Genomic DNA, 13,489 nt, shown 5'->3' with positions numbered 1-13,489 from the left:
GCGTTACTTTTGTTTAGGACCAGATCATGTTTGCTTGTTCTATCCGAGAATGCGATCACGCTTCCTTTTCTACTTAGTAGGCCTCTCTTTTTTGTACTTGAAGTCTAAGTGTTCCAAATTGAGAGATGGAACACACACGAGTGCTTCAACGGACCTCAGCAATGTGAATGAGCCCAATTCCCTGAAGGAAAGTGAGGCTATGAAAGAGAGAGTGAATCGCGGGAACGGAAATAACTCTCATTTTGCTGACAACCTGGAACGAAATAATCGGCTGAACAAAGGCCCGTACTTTCCCCCCAAGGGAGGACCTTCGCCCACGTCGGCAATGTCACGGAAAGGGACATTGGCTATCGATTATAGCTACGCACATGTTTCTGATGACGAGGACGAGGATGAGAATCTAGTCGATCCGGGTGATCCAAAGGCCAATGAGAACAGTACTTCTCAGACATCTCCGGTCTTGCACGATGAATTCAATCATGTATTCAATCAAGAATTGGATCCCAAAGAACCAAAAGAGGACATTTCAAAAGATATGAACGATAGAAATGGGACAGAGTTAACAAATCAAACTAATACCAACCCTGAGGCCACACCCATCCCTATCGTCCAATTCACTTCCCCTCCGGCCACAAGAAGGTTCGGCAAAGATAATCTAAAGAATGCTAGGAGAATCGCACGGATCTCAACATTCCAGGGCAACTTGTCTCAAAGGAGACTCCGACCTCGTCAAAAACTAGCTCAATCACCTCGACGCAGAACTCAAAGGCTCTTAAACAGAGTCTATTATGGTTATGGTCTCCCTCAACTTGTTCCTCTTTCACCTCCCAGACCCATTGAATTGTTCCGTCAAAACAGGGTTTCGGTGAACAGAAACCATTATGGTTATGAAGCCAATTACGGACAACCATTGACTGCCGCAAAAGTCCGCCAACGGATCTCGGTTGTTCCGAACAACATTCCCTTCATTAAATTGGAACAAGGGCAATATAGAGATTATCGACATGATTCTCCCCCGAGTGTCGTCAATCAAAATTGGAATCGATTAGCATCAGACTATGCCGCTAATTACGCGCCGTCATATACTCCGGATTACGCTAATCCTAGCTTTAAAAACTACGGAGTCGTTCCACTCAATGGGCCTAAGTCGAACATTGATTTGAGGCAACCAGCTCTTCCAAGAAATGACTTGAACATTGCCCCAGGAAAACCAGTCCCTGGAACGAAGTCTTTGACACTGAACAGGAACAGTGTTAATCAACCGGGTTATGACTACGAGTACAGTAATAATTATGACTACAATAAACCTCCTGGATATGATTACTCGAACAAGATGTACTTCAATCCCAACCAACCATTACGCCATTTGTCTGGTCTCGTTCCCAAAACGAGCCCTAGCTCTATCGAAGAATGTCAGTGTGGTCTTGGAACACCCTCTCGAAAAGCCCCTCAAGTCAATCGAATGTCCACGAACAGCACTGAAAATAAAGTGGTTAATGGTTACACTCCCGAGGAAGGACGGCCTTGGATCGCACTGATAAAGGTACATTGGCCTTTATGACCATGAACATGATAGGCATTTCTCTCGTTTCACTTTCATACGGGGACTACCCAATTTGCAGGTGAAAGGGGGCGGACAGTGCGGAGGAAGTCTCATTAACCACAAGTACGTTCTCACTGCGGCCCATTGTTTTTGTTTCTCCAATGGCCGACACGCGGATCTTTGCAAGTAAGCTTCATCTCTGGGAACAAAGAAGACACCTTTTCCAATAATACTAGAGTACTTGAGCAATCAATTATATCTTCAGCCAACCAGACATAACCACTCCCAAATTAATGGATATAGTGTCCGTGCAGTTGGGCACAAGGGATGTGGAAAAGATCCCAGGCTTTTTTTACCGTGCCAAAGCGGTTCATATACATCCCACTCGAATCGAAATGGAATTACGCATGAGGGCCAACAGACCTGGACAATTCTTCCAGCCTTACGCAGGCCCATATGATGTGGCCTTGATCGAGCTCGATGGTTTCGTGGAGTTCAAACATGGCTCGGTAACATTGGCTAACCTGAAAATGAAACCATTGAGATGGGTTCAACCTTTTACACTTTCAATTTACAGGTTCTGCCCATTTGCTTGTTTGGCATTGACCTTGCCGAGTTTGATTACGGTTACGTGGCAGGTTTTGGAACAACATCATTTGCTGACACGTGTTGGACTAGTAAAGAAGGGCCTAACGCTTTTGAAGAATGTGACGTGAGTTCAACAACGAACAAGAAACCCTTTTTTTCGGTTTCGTTTCATCTTGACCAACAAGAAACAAGATTCAACCAGGGAATTTATCTTTGTAGAGGAACGACTGTGTTTTTGACCGAGCTCCCCCTGGGACCCAAGGATGTCAGGAGTTGTTTCAGTCTCAAAACGTTCCCCAAGAGGCGGAACGAATCTATCTCAGAATTGGACATGTCACAAATATTTGCCCTACTTCGAAGGCGATTGAAAAGAATGGATGGTGCCAACTCAAGGACTCGAATCCGGTAAAGTAACTTTTCCATCCTCGTTTCGATCCAAGACACAGCCACGCCCGATTGAAATAACCCTGCATTTTGAAGAAATCCAGGCTAGTTCGAACAATGAAGTCAACTTCTCTTCTTTCTCGGGCTCCTTCATTGTTTAATTTGCTTCCCTCTCATATTCGTAGAATTATAACCTTTCATTTTAATAGTACTGGGGATTACATTGCCTGTAGCGGTTAGAAAAGCCCGTGAAAAAACAAACCAAAAAAAAGAAAGTTATTTCAGTTGTTTGCACAAAGAACTTTGAAAGGTGGCTTCCTTGGTGAGTGTGGTCCATTTTTTGTCCAAGCGAAACAAAGTGGAAACTCACTCAAGGATCATTACCAAGTATAAGGTCGGTCTAATTTCACGGTTGATGTTGATAATTTTTCCTCCGTAGAATGAGACGGACGAACCTGAAGCAAGTTGGGGAGTGTGTTCCCACCATTGTCATACCAACAGCACGAAATCTGTTCTCCAAGAAACCCGACTCGACCTCCTGGAAGACCACCAATGCTCCTTAATGGGCCAATCCTCGGGATCTAAGACGGCCGTGGAAATTTGTGCCGCGGCCAAGAACGTGGAACACGTTCCCTTTGTTCGATACAGACAAGCTGAGCAGAACTTTCAGAAGGAAGAACAAGGGAACATGGTTTTGAAATATTTCGGGGGCACGGATGCTTGCCAAGGAGACAGTGGCGGACCATTGTGAGCATATCAATCACTAAAAGAAACTGTATGAGTAAGAATGGAAAAGCCCCTCCTACCTCTCCCGTCTTCTTTCAGGTGGGTGTGGACGAGGAATGGGAAAAGATTGGAGCAAGAAACCGAGGGTGGGAACAACATCAAAGCCTTCCAAGTTGGCATCGTGAGTCGAGGCGAGGGTTGTGCCTGGAGGAACAAACCCGGGATATTCACGAGAATTTCCATGTTCAAGGATTTCATTCAGTCGAAAATGGCTCCAGGTGGATGCCTCAGATATAGACTATGAATCTTGTAGGTCTTCATTCCGAGATCTGAAAAATAGTGCCATAAAACCGTGAGAATACCACATTATCGCCTTTGCCAACACGAGATAAAAGAGATCCAGGAATACGAGAGGCGATAAAGCGAAATGGTTACTCTTTGTGATGTTTGGCACCTCTCCTACAAACCGTCTTGGAATTTGGTGATTTCGTCAATGGGCAATTATTTGGGCCGATAGACCTTTAGGACCTTGGCTTGGCTCGTCGCTCGCTCAATAACCGACTGACTTACTAGCTAGAGTCTTTAGACGAAGACGTTGACGTGATAAGACCCCATAAACAAGACTGACCGCAACATTAGTCTATCTTAATCAGTAACATTCTGCTCCACAACATTGACAACCTCAAAGCCATCTGAGACACCGATTTGAAAAAATCGTAGTCGCCCACCTGCGAAGAACTTGATAGAAGTTGGCAGTCCTTGACCCCGAAATTCCTTCTTTTCGTGTATCACGTACACCTGATACACAGTTTTAGTCCTGTTTCAATTGTAATGACTTTTGAAGCAATTTCTTATTAATGGACTCGGATGAAACTAGCAGATAAAAAGGGTTTTGCCTGACTTCAAAATTACAAAAAGAATCAAACGAATTTGGACAAAAAATTGTAGACAGGCTTGCCAAAATACAGGCACTAACAAGTTCAGGAGGGATATCCAAGGGTTAGTTTTGCCTTTCATATCAAGAAGCATCTAAAATGAGAACTTGATTGCTTGCTGGCACGTAGGCCCACCCTTCCAAAACAATGTGGGCCTAATGCCGTTCGTTGAAAGCATCTTACATACCTAAAAAGAAGCTGGGATTCGGGGCGCCAAATGACGTAGCATACCTTGCCTAGCTAGATCACACATTATTGATGAATTCAGAGCAGCCCTCAAGGCCAACAAATCTGGACGTAAGTCTGGTTTGTCCCAAGTTGCTTAAACTTGCTTCTAGACACAATCACGGGCCGCCCCCAAAACAAACAATCTTGCCAAGAGAAGGTTCCCCAAAACGTCATTTGGGAGAGTAACTGCATTTGACGTGTCTGTATCCGTACACACTTGGAGGAAAGTGATATCACTGATATGACAACATGCAAGCTCCTGTCAGAGGCACACATGGTCTTCCCCAGAATTTCCTGCCTTTCCTAGCCGTGAGATCCCATTAAGTCTTTCTTAGGCCTGTATGCAGCATTCAAGATCTCGCCAATGCCATGGAAAGTGGAACTGCGTCCTCACTAGCCTTTGAAATACACCATGAGAACGAGGGACCGGGGAACAACCAGGACGTAACAATGACGCACCCATAACACAAGGGTGACCATGATTTGTGCTTTCAAACAAAGCAAAAGTCATGAGAGGGCTCCTCGATGGAGCTCCAATCCTCAACAAATTGAAGTAATGACGTTCTAATATAGTTTTTTTTCGCGGTAAGGAAAGGGCTACTTTGGCGGGCCACTTAGCGCCATAGATTTCTTCACGGAAATTCCTCAAAGGCAATGGTTCCCGGATGGTTTGAAAGTGGTCACCCAATTTGAGAGAGAGTTAAAGGAGAGGAACCGATGTTCCCTCTCCAGAAGTGGCAAAGGTGAAGTAAGAGGAACAAGGAAGGGAAGAGACTCTCATGAGAGCTGACTGCTATCGAAATACAAGGGTGTGCTTCACCATACCAGGGCTCTTTCCTCGAGCTCTCAGTCGTGATCTAGACGGGTGATAGGCCGGAGATCCACCAAGACATAGGAAGGATATTCAAGGGAGTGCGCAACCGAGTGGACCGTCTCTTAGCTTTAATCTTGGAATTTGGGAACACAGACACCCGGGAAACAAACTAGCTATGTCATCGCCGTTGATTGAGGTAGGCAAGTTGGCCTTTGTAATAAAGGTACCTTTGAAAGGGACGCTAACGTAGAAAAGAGAGTATTTCTATGACTTAAGTACGGAACTGGCAGTCCGTGGTTAACGTTCAGATTAAAAAATCATGAGGGGACTTGCGCGGAAAAGAGACAGGCCACGCCCCGGTTGAGATTTGGGTTGGCCATGAAAAATCGAAATGCAAGGCTGAGGTGTTTTTCCTTTTTCCGATATTCTATACATACCCGATGCAAGCTGCGACTTTTCATCTCAACTTGAAATTCCGCATTTAGAAAGCTATTTTGGGAGAAGGTCTGCAAATGTTCTCGAAAGCAAAAGTTTTAGCGCTTTCAATGTGGACTAGATCCATTTTTGTTTGGAAGAAAGTAGCCTTATCTTGGGATCCGAGTTCGTTTCTATTGATTGATACTGATTACGGATTATTTCTTCCCTTCCATAAGATTAATCCTCTGGATTCGTAATTACAACCTTGCTGTACATTAATCAAAAAACAGAAAGCTTGCGACTTGTGATATTTGAAGCTCGAAAATACACATGGACAAGTGGATCCTTTTAAAAGATTGGCTTTCTGTTGGGCTATTGCAATTGTTTCAGAACCATGAATGGTACCAGTACAAGTAACTTTAGCGATGGTTGTAAAATTTTATGGCTGAAAGGGGGAAGGTTTGTTGTGAATTCTCGGTTCCTTCGTAGTGTTAGTGTTCAATTGATGTGGCACGCAAATATGGAACCTTGTCGGTGAAGTGCCAGGAAGCGTTCAAAAAATATCCATCAAGCCTCATTCTCTGTTAATTCCAAGTGCAATTCCAATGAACCATCTTTTTCAAGTGCACACTCCATTAATTTTTTCTCTCGTCAAAGCCAGAACACCCATCATTAGCACGAACTGGAGTTAGACGAGGTGAATCGAATGTGGGTAGCTCATTGGAAATTCCAGATAAATGATGTGTATTCATTAGCCACAACCTCGTGTCCATTGCAAATATTTAAATGTGAGGGACATGACATGCTTCCATGGCAAGTCAAGGCCTCAAAAAAGACTGCACGTATCCTCAAGTACCTAAAAAAAATCCGCTAGTCAAGCTTTGGCTCGTGGAATAGTTGTAAATTGTATTAGCTGACGTTCTTTCACGTTGTTCAGTCACTCCTACGCTCTTGAAGCAAGCTTAGGCTCGACGTCATTATTCCAAAGGTTGCTTCTCAAAGTTAACGCAAGTCTTGGGAAGAATTTCAAACAGATTCAAATGAGTGGGATTCAATTTACGAGACCTAGCCAAAGACGTTAGGTAACGTTACCTAACCCTTCTGTGATCGATGAGTGCCGAAATGTTCGTTACGCCACCAAGATAAGTAGTAGGAAAAATGTTACAAATTCGACGACCTTTCAAGACTGAAACCAGATGGACCCCTTTGTCACAGTTTCTTGATTTGTTAGTATTATTTGTATGGCTGATCCAACCTAAATTTACTTCAGCCTCAAAATGTTGGTTTGGGCTGTTCTTTTGAATGGGTTGAATCAAAGGGTTTTTTTCGCCTGAGCTCTTTGGATTTAAGGTCTGATGTTGTGGCTCATTGCTCAAAATGCAATTGGTGGGGGTTTTGAATGTAATTCCAAACGTCGTTTAGATGCACTTTTTATTTGACTACCGGTAAAACATTTTTGAAATTGAAGCTTTTCTGATGTTTCATTTGAGTGCAAATGTGGGCCTCATTTCAGCACTAAACTTGTTGGCCATGGCAATATTTGCGCAAAAGTCTTGATCAAAGGAAGCAATTCGCTATTCATTTCTTGAGGGGTCAGAACACATCAGATGAACAAATGTACTTATGATTAAAATTTCAATTGCTAGATATAATTTAATTTCAATTATTTACATAAAATAATTTCATTAATTAAAGATGCAGCATTCTTTACAATTAATATTGCCCTTTTCAAGCATAAATTTGAGTGCAATGGTCAAAAATATTTCAAAGTCATGAGGCTTAGGTACTTATTTTATTCAAACTTTATGACACAAAAGGGAAAAAAGGATATTTTAGAAACATTCATTTTGGACAAGTTCCTGGGAAAAGTGTAACCTACAAGGAATAAACGAAACTAGTGTGAAATAAGTTGAGTTTCCTGTTAGTGCATTTGTATATGATTACAATTGTTTAGTAGTTGAGCCTTGGTGGTTCCCCATGCGAGCTTTGAGGAGAATTTGGTGGGGGTGAAGCTAAATTCATTTTTTCTTTTAATGTTGAAAAGTTGATAAAAGTTATAAATGAAGTTGATTTGATAATCCTGATGTGACTGGCTTCCCATATCAAACATTTGCAGTCCTGCAATCGATAAAGGCCACAAATTGAAATGTTTCGTTGAGAAGCAACTCATTACGGTCGTGTAAAGGTCAGCATCTTCCTTGACTTCACTCATATCCCTTTTGATAGCAAACTCTATGATGTAGGTAAAAGCTAAAGCAATCAAAATCTCAACAAGCAAGTTCATTCTACTTTTGAATCGAATGATCTTTATGCTTTGCGAAAAAAAGTTCATGTTCCGATTGTCATTGCTTTTCTAATTAGCCTCGTGTAAAAGAGAGAATTTAGGCGGATACGCAAAAATGGATTTCATGTATGTTTGAGTTCACATTTAAGTCATTTAGAATCTTGGGCTTGAATAGGGTTCAAGGGAGCACAAAAGACCGGCCACTTTTTGGTTAAAAGCATGTCACAAGAAGTTTATTTAGCAATCTGGTGTGTGACTGCCTCTTTTAATTCGGGTCACCGCCTGGCGAGCCTCACATTGCAAATAAGCCTCACGTCCTATGAAAACAAGGTTTCAAGATGGAACCAGTAGTGTTCACCCCACAATCACCAGGTTGGGGTTGTTCCACTCCCAAGGAACCCATTGGAGTAACATGGGATGTGTTTCCTTGAAAGTTGTTGCTCTCTCTTCATGTACTTGATTTTTGTCGTGCGCATGACAAAGGTCATTAAATTGATTGGTGCGGCCTCTTGGCGGGTGGTTCTCAAAAAGTTTCATGTCCAGCATTTCTCCCTAGAGGCGACTCAATAAAGATACGCCATCAGAAACTTTGAATCCCTCCTCTCCTCTTCCTGTTCCCTTTCAAAACCCGAATTTGAGTTTTGCAAACTTTAGGGAACAAGATGAATCCGCCTTATTTTCCGGCCAAAGACCGAGTACATTAGCGATGTAGCCATTAGCCATCACATTCTACCCAAAGTACCGAATAAGCTCTGGAACGGAACTTCTGCGAAATCCAATCCTTTTTACAAGTTTGTTCGTTACAAAGCCGACACACAGGTTAAAGAGTGCTTAGGTTCAAATCCCGTGCCTGAAAGCCATGAATTTAATGCCTGACAAAAAGGCAGAGGAAAAGGGTAAAGGGGACATTTGTAAAAATATTGACCCAGTTTATGGATCATGGAGCAATCTTTTTAAACAACAAAAAGGGACTCTATCCCGAAGATTTATGACCCTGTGTTTGGGTTATGAAAAATGAAGCTGATGACAGGTAATAGTGCCAAAAGTTTTGTCAATGGTAGTGTCCGAATTCAATGTAGAATATTAGCTGTACTGGGACATTTTCCCTTAAGTTGCAAAAATGACCAATAATATAAGCAAAACTTGATCGGACGTTCAATCAAAAACATCGCAGCTAATCTGTTGTCTAAAAAGAAACCTATTTTTCAATGACGATTTTCTATTGTACGTGCTTAACTTTTATTGACTTTAGAATTTGGTTTACTCCATCATGTGGACGAGTAAGCAGATACGTCTTTTAAAGCCGGAAGAGATCGAAAGTATCTCGATTAATTGAGGAAATGAGAAATGAGTATCCGAAAAGTGGAAGTCTATCTCTAAAACGAAAGTTGATATCTCATCAAACATGCTGGGTGGTACAAATCACTTTCACGAGGACTTCAAACAAATCCAATAACTTGCACTTTTGTGCAGTTTCTAGACAGACGAATTGGGAGTTGAATGAACGTGTTTTTCAGTTATCATCACAACGGAAAACGTATGAAATTGAGAGTCTCTACTAGCTGGAGTTAGATTGGAAATAAATCTTGTTCCTTTCCACCACTGATCCTCTCTCTCTTGGGAGAAAATTCGGTTCCTTGATTAAAGATCTCGACTGAAAAAAAGGATGTAATTGTCTGAAAAGCAAAAACTTGGATCGCCTCCGAACGATTTCATGAGAATGTCTTCGGATGATTTTTTGGTCGGGAACGTTCTTTTTCTGTTAGAAATTTTTGTGGGCAAGGGAAAGTTTCTGAAGTCCAGACAACCCGGCATACCATTAGAACACGAATTTTTTAAAGTCGGTCGATACATGTTGCATTTGTTACTGGTTACTAGAGAAGCAAATAATAAAAAAACATTTTTTTTGTGAATTGTGTTCCGAGATTTTAACTTTCTGCATCGCACCTAAAGCAACAATAAAAATAGTTATTTAAAGCCACAAACACCTAGTAAGGTTTAAATAAATTCAAATTTCTAGCCTGATTTTCACGTTTCGTGGAATTGTGCGTTTAACAGGAATGTGAAACTAGTTGTCATCATGAACATTATCCATTGTCGAATAAAAAAGAAACAAAGCAAACATCAACTCAAGGATTATTTCGTCAATTGGACCATGAACAACTGGAATATGGACGGGGACGCTTGGTTTGGGAATTAGCTTTTCGCGATTGAGTTAACGCATTATGTTCTTCTTCAAATGAGAATGATCCCAAACTACAACAATTACTCATTTCAATTTTCAGCTTGATCGAGCGACTGGATCCAAAGTTATGCCGTCTCAAAAGGCACTACAAAGCTCTTCAATGACTGAACGAACTAGCCCTCTTGTGGTAATTGCTTACCAGAAGAGGGCTAAGTCATACATTCTGTGCTCTGTTATGTACTGCACTTTGAGAGAGCATAACTTTGGACCCAGTCGTTTGATTGAGCTGACATTTGAAATACGCCATCGCAGGGATCTGGGGCCAGCCTTATTTGACGAAGAATTTGATTCATTGACTTGAATTGGAGTTGCTAATTTTCAACCCTACCATCCCCGTCCATACTCCAGTGGTTCATGATTGAACCAAGCCTCTTTGACATCGATTTTTTATTTTAGTGAACCCTCAAGTATCAAGTTTGTTTGATCCACAACCTCTGGCTTAAATCCAAAAGTCAAATGGCCTGAGCGCAGAAATTGGATTGTGTGGTGTTGAATGCACTTCAAGGATTTAATTCTACTAATTCTCGGGCACGATCTCAAGTTAATAGCTTGCGAATATGTCGCTTTTAAGAGTTTATATACATTTAAAAAGTCCTTGCAAAAATATGAATTGTATTTACACGGTGACCATTTTAGTATATCCTTTTTTTCAATATCCTTCCCTCCCAGCTCATGAATGTTTTACCTTTTATTGAGTACAAAAAGGCGTCTTGCTCTGATATCCTTTTCATTTAGATATTATATACATAGGTAGAAGCGGTCTCAACAAGACTATACCTTCTCATTGGTGAGAGAGAATGAGACTTTCTTCTCATGGATCGCCAGTATGTTTGACCTTTTCGTCCCATTATGGACTCTGGTGGTATCTTTTTTATTGGTTAGATGTGACTCGGAGTTCCGCATCTTCTGCGTTATCCTGAATCGCTTACAAGAGTCATGAATAACCCAGGAAATCTATGGGCCCACTAAACAACGAAAAGGCCTCATACAAACCATGTGAGTCCTCTTTCATGTCTTACCATGTTAAACACATTTAGGTTTGGATAGGGTTTGAAAGGCCTTTAGATATTCAGTTTAGTGCTTGCTTTCAAAAAGCTTATGGTCTAATGCTTCTTAATACATTATTTTTCAATAACAATTAACCTGGAAGCTGAAGTTTTTTTTTTGCTTTTGTAGAGACTTGCTAAATGTCAAACTAAAGCCCTGATTTCGTTTTAGTAGGCATGTAAGATAGTATAAAGTAACAACTGCTTCATTAGCAACAGTGAGCAGGGAACTTGTATTTCAAACAAGAACTATCAGAGAGCCAAAAAACAGGACTACCCCTCATGTCAAAGAGACCTTGATCCTTGTTAATGAGAGTATACTTAGAACATGAATAAATAATACAACATGTGTCCTAACGTAGTACTTAAATATTAACTTAGATAGTGGGGAACCTATTGAACGTAAGTAGATTCTAGATGGTGGTGCTCTTTTCGTCCCATAGATTTTACCTCTATATTCTACATTTCATCATAGCCCACATGGCTTATAGAGCCACTGAGGAGCGTTTGAACAGATTAAGTCTTTCGAAGCAAAGCGAGAGTTTTGTAAGCTAATAGTATTATGTCCAAATAGTCGGCCATTTACATTGATAAGTTTCAACAGACTGGATCACATCAGCTCAAAATGGAAGCACCCTCTTGATATGGCGAAGAGTTTAATACTTAAAAAAGGTGTCGGTTTAATGATTTAGATAATATTAGTGACCAAATAAGATTACTGTAAGTTTCCGATATGTTTTTGATCTACAAATCTATAATGGATAAAGCAACATTAGACAATTGGTTTATTTCGTGCCAACTAGATACTGGTACAAAATATTGGTCATGACTGCGAAAGGGCAAAAATCTATATCCGTGTTGCTGTCGTCTCACTTTCCTTACGGATGTGAATAAGGATCAGAATTATTGTCGAAGGTCAAATGAACTAGAATGGCTGAATTGTTGACTTGTCTTGCAACACTTAATATTTTTGTCTACAGGGACAGGCGCAATTATGAGTGCACGTAACTCCAATAATACCCTCATTTAGAAATAATTGGCTTCGCACTTCAGAATGCTTTATTTTCGTTATCCAAAAGAAAACGCAGTGTCCTCAGAATTTTTTGCCAATTTTAAATGCTTTAAACTTTAACTGACACCTTAAATTTAGGGCTAAACCCTACCGATTGAACTTTGAAGGTCAAGAAATAATTTCAGCAATTATTTCGCAATATTAGTATTTGACGTTTAGAGCCCGGAGAATCGTTCTTTGCCCTTAGTTATTATTGACGTCATGAATGCCTCTTCATACCTAACCCTGTTCACACATTATTTGTCACAAGAAATCGTATGAAACATGGACAGACGCTGGCACTTTACCTTCTCCGACGTATGAGACGGTCTCGGAGGGTCTGATAGTGAGCTTGTTTTCGAATGGGGCTCATTGGATTCGTACATCTGGTTGGAATTTGATCTGGTTCACCAAATTTGAACATCAAACCATGAAGGTATTTCAAGATGCCTACCTGCTCATTACGCCGATTTGTGTGCTGTTGAAAATTGTGCAAATTTACCTGATCATCCCTGTAGATAGAACAGGACAAATTTTGACTCTAAACATACATTTCTGGATGGGTCCGAACCAGACATAAAATCCGTTGACATTTATTTAAGGCATTGATGAAAGAAGGAAAAAGTATGTTTGCGCTTGTAATTGACGGATGACCTTTGAATGAGGGCAATCAAGTAGTCTTAAGTAGTCCGACAAGAAAGATGGTTGCTAGGACCTTGGACGGTTTAGTTTATGCAATGCATGAAATGGCACAAAAGATGTGTCGGATTCAGGCTAAGCTATGCTATTCAATACTAATTGACGTGACTAATTCACTAAAACTTTAGCGCATAGTTTGGCCACAATTTCCAAATCGATGGCGGATGAGAGACATAATACAAATTGCAAAATTCGAGCCAGATGCGTTTTTAAGAATAGCGCGTGGCAATTAAGTTGTTTTTTCCATACTACATTCATGAGTATATTTTCTACGAAGCCATGTTAATAACACGTCGCTGAAGGCTTTCAAAAGATTTCTATGAGACTTTTCTTTTGCCCTATACAGCCCAAATTTTTTCCCTAAAAAGACGATAGTGTCTAAAACTTCGTCAATATAAATTCAACTTGTTTAGTAACGTTAATCAGCTTTTTCAGATTCAAATAAAAAAAAAATGCACTGCTTAGAAGCTTTGGTTCCTTTGAAGAAAAATATTTCTTGGGAAATTTCTCAATTCAAATTTGGGACTAG

General features: G+C 40.7%; 2 protein-coding genes across 4 annotated transcripts in view; both read left to right on the top strand.

Annotated features, from left to right (window-relative positions):
- The first annotated feature begins 49 nt into the window (after positions 1 to 49).
- Positions 50 to 3,610, top strand: LOC131877340 (uncharacterized). Its single transcript, XM_059222963.1, has 7 exons — positions 50 to 1,543; positions 1,623 to 1,729; positions 1,809 to 2,052; positions 2,121 to 2,255; positions 2,351 to 2,536; positions 2,955 to 3,262; positions 3,341 to 3,610. Exons 1-7 carry the CDS (start codon positions 50 to 52, stop codon positions 3,543 to 3,545), a joined length of 2,679 nt encoding a protein of 892 aa, XP_059078946.1. The 3' UTR covers positions 3,546 to 3,610.
- Positions 3,611 to 5,087: 1,477 nt separating this feature from the next.
- The window catches only part of LOC131877343 (synaptotagmin 1-like), a 29,067-nt gene continuing 20,665 nt past the window's right edge, over positions 5,088 to 13,489 (top strand). The window contains exon 1 of one of the 3 annotated variants that reach the window (XM_059222967.1): positions 5,088 to 5,414. The gene's annotated coding sequence lies outside the window, so the exon portion shown is untranslated. The remainder of the gene's footprint in view (positions 5,415 to 13,489) is intronic. The other 2 variants (XM_059222966.1, XM_059222968.1) reach the window with 2 other exon arrangements.

The sequence above is a fragment of the Tigriopus californicus genome, chromosome 3 (genome assembly GCF_007210705.1).
Source record: "Tigriopus californicus strain San Diego chromosome 3, Tcal_SD_v2.1, whole genome shotgun sequence".
In the NCBI taxonomy this organism is placed as follows: domain Eukaryota; kingdom Metazoa; phylum Arthropoda; class Copepoda; order Harpacticoida; family Harpacticidae; genus Tigriopus; species Tigriopus californicus.
This window is presented reverse-complemented; position numbering and strand designations above follow the sequence as displayed.